This window comes from Mustelus asterias, chromosome 3, assembly GCF_964213995.1.
Source record: "Mustelus asterias chromosome 3, sMusAst1.hap1.1, whole genome shotgun sequence".
In the NCBI taxonomy this organism is placed as follows: Eukaryota; Metazoa; Chordata; class Chondrichthyes; order Carcharhiniformes; family Triakidae; genus Mustelus; species Mustelus asterias.
In genome coordinates, this window is record NC_135803.1 from 114,407,537 (window position 1) to 114,422,993 (window position 15,457).

The window sequence follows — 15,457 nt, forward strand, 5'->3', positions numbered from 1 at the left end:
TGAGAAAGTAGAGGGTTTGGTGGGCTTTCTTAACTATAGTGTGGAGGGGCCAGGACAAGTTGTTGGTGACCTAGACACTTGGAAACCTGAAGCTCTGGAACATTGCTCCTTTAGAGGGCTAGTACAGGCGTGGCGGGCTGAATGGTCTGCTGCGCTGTAACCATTCTATGATTCCATTCATTCACTCAGTGCCACATCCGTCCGCCCTGCACCTGGACAGCCGCGAGCTCCTGCCCCAGCTCCCCGCGACCAATCACCGCCGAGCAGGTGTGTGACGTATTCTGGGTGACGTCAGCGGTCCTGTCCCGCGGCGGCGCGCATGCGCTCTCCGCCTCGCCCTCGCCTGCCTGCCTCCCCCCACCCCCTGTCCCGCCCCGCGGCTGGTTATTGAAAATGGCGATCCCGGCGAGCCAGGATTTACAGCTGCAGCTGGAGAAGCAGAGGGAGAGCGCGGCCACCCTGCCGGCCGCCGAGCAGGATACCATTCACCTCGATCAGGGGCACATCGAGGAGATCAACAGTCACGACAAGTCCGGAGTCCCCCTGAACTCGCCCTGGACCTTCTGGCTGGATAGGTGAGTGGAGTTGGGCCGCGGTGACCAGGGAGGGCCTGGATTGTAAACCAGTGGGTCTTGGGAGTGGGGGTGGTCGCGGTCGCCAGGACGTGCATCACCCTCCCCACTTCAGCCCCACCAGGAAAATAGACCTGATTCCGCGGGGGCGGGGGGAGAGACAGGATGAACCCCAGGGTTGAGTGAGGATTTGGGGAAGGGTGTCGTCAGGGTTGAATGATCCCGGGTACAAGTGAAGAAGGAAACTCAGTAATCATAAGTAGTATTGCACTTTCCACCATCAATTTTCTTACTTCGTCTGCAGCCAAAGAGAGATTTCATCATAGTTTTACTTGGACAGCAAAACACTTCGGATTCTTGAGAAACTTGAAGTTTTTGCTATTGTGCTGGAGTTAGAAGAAAAGTTGAAGGCAGAATACGTGATGCTGCAACTTTGCAGTTCAAACACTGCCTGGTTTCAGGAACTTTGAACGACTTTATTTTTCTTCCACAATCTGAATAAAATGGGTAGTTGTTTTGAATTGATATGCATGCATTTGGGATACAATGAAAAGTATTGTTTCTCGTGTGCTATACAGACAAAACATACCATTCATAAAGTACATGGGAGAGAGTGCTGAAAACAAATGCGAAGTTATTCACTTTGGAAGAAATACTGGCAAATTGGATTATTATCTAAATGGAAAGAAATTACAACATGCTGCTGTGCAGAGGGACCTGGGGGTCCTTGTGCATGAGACGCAAAAACCCAGTCTGTAGGTGCAACAGGTGATCAAGAAGGCAAATGGGATGTTGGCCTATATCGCAAGGGGGATAGAATATAAAAGCAGAGATGTCTTGCTGCATCTGTACAGGGCATTGGTGAGGCCGCAGCTGGAATACTGTGTGCAGTATTGGTCCCCTTATTTGCGGAAGGATATATTGGCCTTGGAGGGAGTGCAGAGAAGGTTCACCAGGTTGATACCAGAGATGAGGGGTGTTGATTATGAGGAGAGACTGAGCAGACTGGGTTTGTATTCGTTGGAATTTAGAAGGCTGAGGGGGGATCTTATAGAGACCTATAAGATAATGAAGGGGCTGGATAGGGTAGAGGTGGAGAGATTCTTTCCACTTAGAAAGGAAACTAGAACTAGAGGGCACAGCCTCAAAATAAAGGGGGGTCAGTTTAGGACAGAGTTGAGGAACTTCTTCTCTCAGAGGGTGGTGAATCTCTGGAATTCTCTGCCCACTGAAGTAGTGGAGGCTACCTCGTTGAATATGTTTAAATCACGGATAGATGGATTCCTGATCGGTAAGGGAATTAGGGGTTATGGGGATCAGGCGGGTAAGTGGAACTGATCCACTTCAGATCAGCCATGATCTTATTGAATGGCAGGGCAGGCTCGAGGGGCCAGATGGCCTACTCCTGCTCCTATTTCATATGTTCTTATATAGTGTTGCAGTTACAGATCGTGTGAAGAGAACGATCAGCTTAATATAGGGTAGGTCCATTCAAAAATCTGATGGTAGCAGGGAAGAACCGGTTCTTGAGTCGGTTGGTACGTGTTCAGGCTTTGTATCTTTCCTGACGGAAGTTACATTGCTCAGTAGGTAGCTTTTGTATTGCATTGATGTAGAAGGTGCTTGGAAACAGGAGAGTGAAGTGCCCAAACTGAATTTTGACAACCGTGGAAGCATTGCATCTGAGTTGGAAGGTTGTGGACTCGAGGCCCAGTCGAGACTTGAGCGTATAATCCACACTCATACATAAGTGCAGTACCGAGTACCGTGCTATTGGAGGTGTTTTTCAGATGAAAAGTTAAACTGAGGCCTCCTCTACCTCCTCAGATAGGTGTAAAAGTTCCCAATCCGATTTGAAGAACAAGGGAGTTCCCTGGCCAAAAATAGTCACAGTAATCTTACTGTGCTTACCCCAGTCCAACGCCGGCATCTCCACATCATGGTTACCATCGACACCGCAAACTGCCGGCTCCAAGTGAAGAGGATCTCCAAGAAGATCGCACATATCAGCATCTTACTGTGCTTACCCCAGTCCAACGCTGGCATCTCCACATCAAAAATAGTCAACCAGCATAACGAAAGATTTATGTCAGAGGGAGAAAGCCATTTGGCCCATCATGTCTGTGGCTGAAAAAGAACTCGCCAGTCTATTTCCTCCTCCCAGCTCTTGGTCCATAACCTTGTGGGCAATGGTACCTCAAATACAAATTTAAGAGTAATGCTTTGAGGGGTTCTATCTCCAACACCCTTTTACAGGCAATATGTTCCAAGCCCCAATGTTTCTTTATAGATACAGTTCTCCATTATTGGCAATCTCCTCATAATTTTCTTCTGTCTCGTCTCCAGTGTGATCATCTTTCCTGTCATGCAGTGACCAGAACAACACACTCCAACTAATATTTTATGGATTTATAGCATGACTTATCATATGCTCTAGGCCTCAATCAACAAAGGAAAGAACGCCCTCTTGACCATCTTTTCTACTGGTCTTACCATTTTTCTACTTAATCAGAAATTAATTAGTCATCGATATATCTTCCTGCAGTCTACAGCTCTCTTCCTCACTTTCAACCACAGGGCTAATTTTCTAGAATTTACAAACTTCATAATCATCTGACAAACAAAATCGATGTCATTGTTATGTACCGTGACCAGCAAGGAACTCAGTACTGAATCCTGCAGAACCCTACTGAAAGCAATCTTCCAGTTTCACAAACACCAGTGACCATAACCTTTTGTTTCCTGCCAGTGAGCTACTTTTGGGTCTAATTGGCACTTTCCCTTTGATCCCATGAGCTTTTAATGTTCTGACCAGTCTTCCATGTGGGACCTTCTCAGAAGCATTGCTGAAATTCATATATCAAACCGTATCAAATGTGCTACCCTCCAACCCTTATTGTTACCTGCTCAAAAAATTCAATCCAGTTAGATATGGTCTCACCTGAACAAATCCATGCTGACTGTTTTTGATTGAACTGTATCTCTCTAAATGACAATTTATACTGCGTGAATCTTTTCCAGTCATTTGACCACCACTGTTGTTAGGTTGACTGCCCTGTAATTACTTAAGCTAGTAAGAAGTTTAACAACACCAGGTTAAAGTCCAACAGGTTTATTTGGTAGCAGAAGCTCTCTTCCTCAGTTGGACTTTAACCTGGTGTTGTTAAACTTCTTACTCCAGTCCAACACCGGCATCTCCACATCATTACTTAAGCTATCCATTTCCTACCTTTAACAGCACAATGTTACAACAGCAGTCTTCTGGCACCATTAGCTGCCTGAGTAATTTGAAGAATGATAATGTGAGCCTACACTATTTTTTCCCTTGCTTCCCTTTTCAGCCTGGGATACGATTTATCTTGGTCTGGTGATTTATCCACTTGCATGTATGCTAAACACTTTAATGTTTCCTCCCTCAGTATGTTTATCATGTTTATCCAATATTTCATAGACCTCCCTGCTTTGTTCCTATCTTTTGTGAAAACAGGTTTAAACTATTCAATGAGAACCATGTCCATGTCTCACACCTTTTAAGCAGCTAATTGGGTCTACTGTCCTTTAGATATTCTTGTTCTGTGTTTATACAGCCATCTGACTGCGTTCTGCAGTATGAGTTCTTTGCATCTGATGCAAGCTTTCTTATCCTACTCAGTATGCTGTTTGACTTCTGGGTGGGTGGGAGGTGTGGGGGTGGAGGAAAAGGAGTGGTGGTGCAGTTGGAGCAGATTTTTGAGTCCCATTCTTTCTTTGTCATGAGGTTTGGGATTCTAGTCCCACTCCAGATTAGTTCTCCAGCACAGTGTGGTGTCATTTTTCAGTTGAAATGTTGAGAAGCCCCCATCTGCCTGCTCGAGTGGATGTAAAAGATCCCATGGCATTATTTTGAAGATGAGCAGGGGAATTATACCCTGTGATCTGGCTAATCTTTATTCCTCTATCAACTTCACAAAAATAGATGATCTGGTCATTATCACATTGCTGATGGTGCGAGCTTCCTGTGTGCAAATTACTTGAGGACAGCCTCAACCGGGATCTTGGGTTCATGTCACACTATCTGTCACTCCCACGACTTGCCTGGGCTTGCAAAATCTCACTAATTGTCCTGGCTGGAGACAATACACATCTCTTTAACCTGTGCTTAACCCTCTCTCCACTCACATTGTCTGTACCTTTAAGACTTGATTACCTGTAAAAACTTGCATTCCAACCATTATTTTGTAAATTGAGTTTGTGTCTTTATATGCCCTGTTTGTGAACTGAAATCCCATCCATCTGACGAAGGAGCAGCGCTCTGAAAGCTAGTGGCTTTTGCTACCAAATAAACCCGTGGGACTTTAACCTGGTGTTGTGAGACTTCTTACTGTGCAAGTTAGCTGCCATGTTTCCTCTATTATTGCAGTGACTATACTTCAAAAAAAACATTTTATCCGTGAAGCACTTGGCGATGTCTGGTGATCATGAAACACTTCAGATGTACTTTGTAAGCTGTGATTTGCTTTTGGTTGTGCTGAGGACATGGAAGTTCATATAAATGCCAGTACTGTACATTCATACAATTAAAACAATACACTGTCAAAAAACTTGCAGCTATTTTTAAACTGTGTTCTCTGCAAGAACTTAATTGGAATATGGATGTGAGTGGAGTGGTATGAAGCATCTATACATGCGCGCACACATGCACAAAACAGTAGCATGGTCAGTCATGCAAAAATTAGAGAGTAACTCAACACTATAACATGAACAAGCCACTGCACTATATTTTGAGTTCTTTCCATGCAGATAATTTAATGCCTTTTTTGGTTCAACACTGTGTTCAAAAATGGTGTAGATGGAAAGTAATTGAAAACGATGATATTCCCTGTGATGGAGTGTATTACGGTGTGCCATACTGAGATTTTTTTTCCATCAATAATCTAATGGCTAGAAACCTGACTGAACTAATATTATTAAATGCCAAATTTGCCTTGCCCATGTCAATATTGTCAAAGAACAACCAAAGTGTAATTTTCTCCTGGTCTGTTACCATAATTCACAGTTAATGCAAGTATTTTATTGAAGATGATTGAAATTAAGTCTGTTGGACGCTGGTGGTATCAGAAGTGAATGGTTGATGGTAGGATCAATGTAAAAGCCCACACATTGTGTGAAATGCTTGAGAATGTGCTTTTTATTTCAGTGGCCTTCTTGTGAGCTGAAATAATTTGAAAAGTGCTCAACTTTTAAAATGGAACATTTTTCCTGAATTTCCTTCGGAGGTTTCGAGGGACATTAAAAAAATTGTTATCTTGATAAAATTTAAACAAGCTTCTGTCCAATTCTAGAATATCTGTTTTATCAAAAACTTTTTTATTTCACTGGAACTTAATAAATTATGATGTGGATATGCCAGCGTTGGACTGGGGTAAATACAGTAAGAAGTCTCACAACACCAGGTTAAAGTCCAACAGGTTTATTTGGTAGCAAAAGCCACTAGCTTTCGGAGCGCTGCTCCTTCGTCAGGTAAGTGGGATTTCGGTTCGCAAACAGGGCATATAAAGACACCAACTCAATTTACAAAATAATGGTTGGAATGCGAGTCTTTACAGGTAATCAAGTCTTAAAGGTACAGATAATGTGAGTGGAGAGAGGGTAAGCACAGGTTAAAGAGATGTGTATTGTCTCCAGACAGGACAGTTAGTGAGATTTTGCAAATCATGGGGGTTGCAGATAGTGTTGCAAGTTACAGACTTGATTACCTGTCAAGACTCGCGTTCCAACCATTATTTTGTAAATTGAGTTTGTGTCTTTATATGCCCTGTTTGTGAACTGAAATCCCACCCATCTGACGAAGGAGCAGTGCTCTGAAAGCTAGTGGCTTTTGCTACCAAATAAACCTGTGGGACTTTAACCTGGTGTTGTGAGACTTCTTACTTAATAAATTAGGCATCAGTATTTAAACTAGTAAGAAAATGTCACTTTAAAGAAAATACAGATGCTGCTTTTGGAAAATTGTGTTGCACCAAGATTAAACTCGGCAAGTTTTCTGCAAAAGTTGGTAGTTTGTGTTGCTGGCTGGCCTTTGTATTGAGCCAAGTTAGTTTAACACTGAATTTTGTTGCTTACTACTCCTAATGGTGTTGATTTTGCCACAGCCACAAATGGGTAGTTCAAGGGGCATATGGTACATGTATACATTCCTGACAACAAAACTTCTGTCCACTTTGAAATATAAAAAGAACAGTTTATTTAACGGGTATTATATAAATAGAACAACTGTTGACATTACTAGTTACAATATTTGTTCAACAAACAACTGTGATGTAATGGATCTGCAGCTTCATCACTGATGTTGTTTTGTCAAGTCTGATCAGTGTTTAAATAAATAGGTCATTTTGTGTCCTTGAAGTAATCTATGGGCACTGATCCCTGAAGTAATTTCTATTGATCCAGACTCGCAAATTTTGAATGTTACAATTCGTAATAGACTTCTGGGCTCTTTTCATTCCACATAGAACTGCGATCTAAGTTTACTTAATGCTTTAGCCCACAAATTTTTCTCTCTTACTTAGCTGGGTGGGATTTCCTATGGAAGTGCAAACAAGAAGTTAGTCCTAAAATTATGTTCATTTTGCCAATGTCTGTTTACGTTCAAATTTCCTGGCAATCTCACTATACTGAAAATAGGTGTAAATAAGCAGAATTCAGCTGAACAACTAGGCTCTGAGGAAACTGCTGGTGTTAAACTGTATATTTACATTTTGAAGTTTCAAAACATCTAACGATCATTAATACATATTACATACACTGTTGCCATAAAAATGCATTCAAACACAAAACTAAAGTGAGGGTCTCGAATATTTTTAATTGCTCAAAAAACCACTGCAAGATTAGAAAAATTATCTTTTTTTTTGCTGCACCCAGAATTTTGGGTCTAACCTTGCATCCGTATGATTTGAACAATATAATTACTGGAAATTAATGTGTGTAGCTCTTTAGCTGGGGGCAAAGCCCAATATTGAAACAAGATGAGTTCAAGTGCAAGGATCCATAGATGGGCACAAGAACCAAAAAACTCTGTAGCCTAATTATGTGTGAAACGCATTTGTGCTAAAAATTTCTTCGATCTTTTACGGCAGATATGCTTTACATATGAATGCAACTACACAGAAAATTCCACCCTTGTTACTTGAGTCTTGTGTGACTTCACATTGTTTAGTATGCAACTTCACAGGACATGAAGGGATTTACTAGACAGCAATTCTCAAAGTTTCCATTTGTGTGAAAAGTAGTTTCACTCGATGTACCAGATGATTTGGTCTATTGCTGATGCAATTATGGACCCATCGTTTACACCATCTACACTTATCATTTGCAAATAATGCTCTTTGCCAGTACCACTGGAGTCAATTTTTAAAAAGTGCCAATAACATTAAGTACTTCTGTTGTTTCAGGCATTTCAGTAATTTCTTTTTATTCTTTACCTTATTTGTATTTAAATTCTTTCTTAGATAATTCATTAGCAAATATCCACGTTTCAGTTACCAGTATGTATTGTAAAGATTTATGGAATTCTGCAATATGTCCACTCTTAATTCTTCAGCTGGTAGTTTTGGAACATTGAAAAATACTTAATTTGTGTTGTGAACAAGCTATCTTGATCCATTTGCATGTTAAATTTTATTAACAGCAACTGTGAGGAAGAATTGGAATCCAGTCTTCTATTTGTTTCCTTCTTTGTTCCCATTCACTCTGGCTCAGATGCTTATAGTTGACCAAATCCATTCATGCAACATGTCTGATATAAACAGTGGGGGCAGTAAGTTACTCAGAACCCAAACCTAGAATATTCAGAATTTGGTGTAAATACAGTAAAACAAAGCTAAATTGAGCACAAGCACACAAGAAATAGGACCAGGAGTAGGCCGTATCTTTTTCAACCTGTTCACTATTCAGTGCGGTCATTTTCATGGGCTTTGTTAAAAATCTCGCTGTTGTTAGGTGTGACAGTTTCCTAAAACCCAGAAGGATAACATGGAACACAGGTTCTTAAATGTGCATTTTGCGTTTTGATGCATTGCGCAGAAGAATATGCAAGCCAGTGAGGAGTATTCAAATAAAATAATGTTTATTAACTTAAAAGAAGTACACAACAAGAAAAGCCACAATACGGAACAGGCAGCACGGTGGCACAGTGGTTAGCACTGCTGCCTCAGTGCCAGGGACCCAGGTTTGATTCCTGCCTTGGGTGACTGTGGAGTTTGCATGTTCTCCCTGTGTCAGTGTGGGTTTCCTCCCACCGTCCAAAGATATGCTGGGTTAGGTGGATTGGCCATGCTAAATTGCCCCTTAGTGTCCAAGATGTACAGGTTAGGTGGATTAGCCATGATCATTGTGTGGGGTTAGGGCAGGGGATTGGGTTTAGGTAGGGTGCTGCTTTGGAGAGTCGTGCAGAAGAGGCCATTCGGCCTACCACCGGGATTCTACGAATACAAAGGTACACTTAACTAAAATAATGGCGACACACAGTATCTTATGGAATTAACCCTTTCCCATCGACCTTCCTGAACTCTGAGAAAGTTCCTTGTCCCAACTCAACATCCCATATAATATACCTCCCTGAGGTAAATCCAGCACATAGTTGACACCCACAAGCTATCTTTAAGTTTAGGAAGTCCTTCTCCGATTCGGAGTGTTTCTGAGGTTTGCAAACAGCTGCTTGGAGCCTCAAATTCTGTTCTTTGGGAGTGTTCTGCTTTCTAGCTGGGCGTGGCAATGGTCATGACTGCTTATCAGCTGTTGTCCTCTCCTGAACACTCAGAAGCTATCTGGCTACTAATATGCCATATTTCCCGTTTGATCTATCTCAATGGCTCGCCATAGAATAAATATCTTTATAAAAATCTAATTTTGTTTGTATTTGTGTTTAACATTTAACTGCCAGCATTGTTTAACTTGTAAATCTCATCCGGGGCCTAAGTAGGGGGAGAGAAGCTAGCTACTGGTAGCAACTGAAAGAGTTAACTAATGAAGAAAGCTAGCTTGAACTGGTTTCTGCTGTATCTGGGCTCAGCTAGTTCCTTTGTTCAGAAAATATGAATTCAGGCACTCTCACTGAGTGCGACTTTGGACAGAATGTGGGAGTTTGGTGAGGAGGGCAGGGTGGTATTCCTTTTCTAACTCTTTCACCCTGTAGAATTGATTTCTGTTATTCTACAGGGGAGGAGGTGGGCTGTTGGTGAGTACCTGGTGAATATCCATACATGGTCAAGGTCAATTTTCCGAAGGTTTGAATTTGTCCTGTAGTTATGCTAAGTTTAATATCTAAAAGAAAATAATTGAATAACTCAAGTAATTAGTTAAAGATCATAAGTTTGGCAGGGCAGGTGATGTGTCAAGGCTGCAGCATGTGGGAGCTTGTGGATGCGGACTTTATGCAGGGCAAACACATCTGTAGTAAGTGTCAGTGGCTTGAGGAGCTTCAGCCCAGAGTCATTGAGCTGCAATCTGAGCTGAGATCACTGCAACACATCAGGGAGAGAGAGTTACCTGGAACCTTTGTTTGGTCACACCCCTTGGGATTACATTTTCCAGTTTTGAAAGTGGTCAGGATAAGAGAGTGTGACTCCAGCTGAGGCAGATAAGGGGGCACAGAAGGCAGGAGTGTCTGCCACTGCAGTTGTCCAACAGGTTTGAAGAGGAGAGAGCAGATCTGGTTGTCGTGGCCCATATAGGGGCAAATGGCATAGGTAGCACACGAGGAAAGAGGTTCTGCAAAGAGAGTTTGAGGAGATGAGCACTAAATTAAACAACAGAACTTCTGGGTTATCACCCGAGTTCTGTCCAAGTTAGGGTAAGGTGCATAAAGTTAAAAGAATGATTACATGGCTCAAAGACAGGTGTGGCAGAAGTGGGTTTCAGTTTGTCGGGCACTGGTATGAGTACAGGGGAAAGTGGGCGCTTTACCGTTGGGCTGGCCTATAACTGAACTGTGCCAGGGCCAGTGTTCTTGCAAACTGCATAACTAGGAAAGTAGAGAAGGCTTTAAAATAAATAGGGTGTTTTTCAGAGACTAAGCATTAATCTGGCTCAACTAATACAAAGACTTGCGGAGGCAGTATTCTGGTTAAAGACATTCCTTTATTTCCCGGGCCTGGTTCAACGCAACGAGGGAGAGCAGTTTTGGTGGCAATTCAAAGCCACTCTAAAAGTACATTCAGTATTACAATTATGCAAATTTCAAAAGTCACTTGCCCGCCCTTTTGCTCTCCCCAGCAGTGTGTGAGCCAATCATTATTAGCATGGGTTATTTATCATGGCCAATAATATTTACACTCTGACCGCATGGGTCTGCGTGAGTTCGTGGACTTCGAAAGCTTTTCTCACAGTCTCCTAACATTCCCCTTATTAGACTTCCCCTTATCTTGTGCAATGTGTGGTCTATTCATTTGACCTGTCTGAGAACTTTAGCAGTCCTTGGAAGATCCCTAGAGATGCTGTTAAGAATTGCTTTTTTTCCCCATGACTCAGTAGCTCTACTATTCCGAAAAATGTGGTTCATTTTACTTGACTAAGTCCCATCATGCCTTAGAGCATTGTGCCATTGACCAAGGTATATGCTTTTAATACAGAATATTTAGAAATACATGTCTAAATTCTCTAACAGTGGTAATATGTGCCTCCATGCAAACAGGTACCTTTGTAAGATGTATTCTAGGCATTTTGTGACTTCACTCTAAATTAATCTACTCCTGAGTCTTTTAGTCCCAGGTTAATCTGAATCCCCTCTTAGAGGGGAATGGATCTGGAGAAGGGATGTGTAGGTTTTCAAAGTAAAAGGATATGCCAGCATTACAAGGCAACTATTTAAGTAATGATACCCACAGTGTGACAGGAAGGAACAGAGTGCACAAATGTATGAAAAATAGCAAATTGGGTCAAAAAGGGAAAAAAGATAAGGCAAAATTAATAGCTCGACTTAAATGTACATAGCATTCGGCACTAAATAATTAACGACAAAAATTGAGGTTAATGGATATGATCTTGTAACCATTACAGCAATGTGGTTCCAAAGAGATCAAAACTGGGACCTAAATATTCAGGGGCACGTGACGTTTCATAAGGACAGACAGAAAAGAAAAAAGCTATTAGGGTAGGTTTGTCATTGCAAGTTGGAATAAGTACAATAGTAAGAAATGATCTTGGATCAGAAGATGTAGAATCCAAATGGGTAGAGGCAAGAAATAACAAAGGCAAAAAGGCACTGGTAGAAGTAGTCTATGGGCTCCCCAGACCATAGGTCAGAGAATAAGTCAGGATATAATAAGGGCGTGAAAAACAGGTTGTACTTTAATCTTCATGTACATTGGGAAAATCAGATTGGCTGAGGTAACCATGAAGAAGAATTCTTAGTGTATTTGGGACAGTGTACTAGAAGTGTACATTGTGGATCCAACCATGGATCAGGCAGTTTTGGATCTGATGTGTAATGAGGCAGGAAAGGATCCCCTAGGAAGCAGTGACCATAACATAATAGAATTTAGCACTTGCAGTGGACAATTTCGTTTATAAAGGTGATCAATGTCTAAAAGCTTAGACTCTGTTCAAAAACTCGCAAAAGGCAAAATCTCTGTTCAAAAGACGTAAACAAAATTTAAAAATACAAAAATCATACAAGACAAACAATACATTAACATGCGGCCATTCAGAGGTCTTCAGAGGGTTAGACAGCTAAGGTTCAGGGCTGTGAAACCTCCCCAAAAATCTGAGGCGCTCAGCCAAAATACAGAACGATTATACTTTCTGTTATCTAAGATATGCCTCTTCATTAGCTTAAAAACAATTTATTTAGTGTTCACATGTCCGTCCAGTTTTTGACAGAGTATCTCAGTCAATTCCAATATGCCATTCAGTATAATATATGTCAATAGTCCATTCAATTCCGGACATCTTCCCATTTTGGCTAAACCCACTTCCTGGTTGCTATGTAACTATGGAAGCTTTCCATAGATGAACCCTTCCCACCAGCACATTGCCAAGACATAGTGCATTTGAAATGCACTGTCTTATGTCTGGACAAAGTATGTCGCTATAATGTGAGAACATCTGTCCCAAAAACTTGAAACTTCTAATGCTTACCTTTGCTTTCAAATGGATTGCCAGTTTATAGCTCTGACCTGACCTTACCATTACACTTTGCAGCATTTGCTCTTTTTTACTGAGACAAACAACACACATTATATATTAAAATACATTCAATGCTTTGACAAAATCATATTCATTTATTTTAACACCGTTATTAAATCTTTGTCGCTTCTTTGGACACGGGTGAGGTCCCTGAGGATTGGAGGATAGCGAATGTGGTCCCGTTGTTTAAGAAGGGTAGCAGGGATAACCCAGGAAATTATAGGCCGGTGAGCTTGACGTCCGTGGTAGGGAAGTTGTTGGAGAGGATTCTTAGAGACAGGATGTATGTGCATTTAGAACGGAACAATCTCATTAGTGACAGACAGCATGGTTTTGTAAGAGGGAGGTCGTGCCTTACAAATTTGGTGGAGTTTTTTGAGGAAGTGACAAAAACGGTTGATGAAGGAAGGGCCGTGGATGTCGTCTATATGGATTTCAGTAAGGCATTTGACAAAGTCCCACATGGCAGGTTGGTTAAGAAGGTTAAGGCTCATGGGATACAAGGAGAAGTGGCTCGATGGGTGGAGAACTGGCTTGGCCATAGGAGACAGAGGGTAGTGGTCGAAGGGTCTTTTTCCAGCTGGAGGTCTGTGACCAGTGGTGTTCCGCAGGGCTCTGTACTGGGACCTCTGCTATTTGTGATATATATAAATGATTTGGAAGAAGGTGTAACTGGTGTAATCAGCAAGTTTGCGGATGACACGAAGATGGCTGGAATTGCGGATAGCGAAGAGCATTGTCGGGCAATACAGCAGGATATAGATAGGCTGGAAAATTGGGCGGAGAGGTGGCAGATGGAATTTAATCCGGATAAATGCGAAGTGATGCATTTTGGAAGAAATAATGTAGGGAGGAGTTATACAATAAATGGCAGAGTCATCAGGAGTATAGAAACACAGAGGGACCTAGGTGTGCAAGTGCACAAATCCTTGAAGGTGGCAACACAGGTGGAGAAGGTGGTGAAGAAGGCATATGGTATGCTTGCCTTTATAGGATGGGGTATAGAGTATAAAAGCTGGAGTCTGATGATGCAGCTGTATAGAACGCTGGTTAGGCCACATTTGGAGTACTGCGTCCAGTTCTGGTCGCCGCACTACCAGAAGGACGTGGAGGCATTGGAGAGAGTGCAGAGAAGGTTTACCAGGATGTTGCCTGGTATGGAGGGTCTTAGCTATGAGGAGAGATTGGGTAGACTGGGGTTGTTCTCCTTGGAAAGACGGAGAATGAGGGGAGATCTAATAGAGGTATACAAGATTATGAAGGGTATAGATAGGGTGAACAGTGGGAAGCTTTTTCCCAGGTCGGAGGTGACGATCACGAGGGGTCACGGGCTCAAGCTGAGAGGGGCGAAGTATAACTCAGACATCAGAGGGACGTTTTTTACACAGAGGGTGGTGGGGGCCTGGAATGCGCTGCCAAGTAGGGTGGTGGAGGCAGGCACGCTGACATCGTTTAAGACTTACCTGGATAGTCACATGAGCAGCCTGGGAATGGAGGGATACAAACGATTGGTCTAGTTGGACCAAGGAGCGGCACAGGCTTGGAGGGCCGAAGGGCCTGTTTCCTGTGCTGTACTGTTCTTTGTTCTTTGTTATTTCATTCACATATGAACAAACTGTCCATATTAACTTGTTATAAATCATTTAACCCCTTCTACCTATCCTGTCATTAAAAGACTACATCTGTCTGTGAATCTCACTAGCTGATTTGAAATTTCCTTCTACAGCATTCAGTTTGAGTGAGAGAAACTTGGTCAGGAACAACTGTGCTGCACTTAAATTAGGGTATTTATAATGGAATGATGAGAAACATTGGCTGAAGTGGTGAGGATGACAGAGTCTGCAGAGGGATATAGAAAGGTTAGCTAAATGGGCAAAAACTTGGAAGATAAAATGTCAAGTTATGCACTTTGTTAGAAAGAATAAAGGAGCTGAATATTTAAATGGAGAATGACTGCAGAAAACTGCAGCACAGGGATTGGGAGGTCCATATGCATCAATTACAAGAAGTTAATATGCAAGTCCAGCAGGTAATTGGGGAGGCAAATGGAATGTTGACCTTTATTTCAAATGGAATAGAGTATAGAAATAGGGGGTCTTGCTAAAACTATATAAGACATTCTCACCTGGAATATTGTAAACAGTTTTGATCCGCTTATCTAAGGAAATATATACGGGCATTGGAAGCAGACTAGAGAAGGTTGATCCTATGAATGGAGGGATTTTCTTATGAGGAGAGGTTGAGTAGGTTGGGCCTGTACTCATTGGAGTTTAGAAGAATGAGAGGCGACCTTATTGAGACATGTAGGATACTCAGGAGGCTTGAGAGAGTAGATGCTAAGAGTTGTTTCTCATTGTAGAAGAGTCTAGGACCAGAGGGCTAATCTCAGAGTAAGAGTTGTTCATTTAAGACCGAGATAAAGAGGAATTTATTCGGTTGAGGGTAATGAATCTGTGGAATTCTTTACCTTAGAGGCTGGGTCGTTAAGTATGTTCAAGTCTATGCTAAACATCTTAAGGGAATCAAGGGTCTTAGAGATAAGGCAGTAAAGTGGAGTTGAGGAATATATCAGATCAGTCATGATCTCATTGGCGGAGCAGACTCGATAGCTTCTGTGGCTATGTTAAAACATACGGGAAAGATTGTAATTTCTGCTGTACCTGTTGTAGGTAAAAATACCTCCTGAGACTAGTCGTAGGTCAAAGTGCAGTGTTTATTTTCAC

General features: G+C 42.0%; 1 protein-coding gene across 1 annotated transcript in view; it reads left to right on the plus strand.

Moving 5' to 3' along the window:
- Nucleotides 1-355: 355 nt before the first annotated feature.
- Nucleotides 356-15,457, plus strand: part of eif4e3 (eukaryotic translation initiation factor 4E family member 3) — an 88,934-nt gene continuing 73,832 nt past the window's right edge. Inside the window, exon 1 of the mRNA XM_078209447.1 lies at nt 356-575. Coding sequence (XP_078065573.1) covers nt 394-575 — 182 coding nt within the window. The 5' untranslated portion in view covers nt 356-393. The remainder of the gene's footprint in view (nt 576-15,457) is intronic.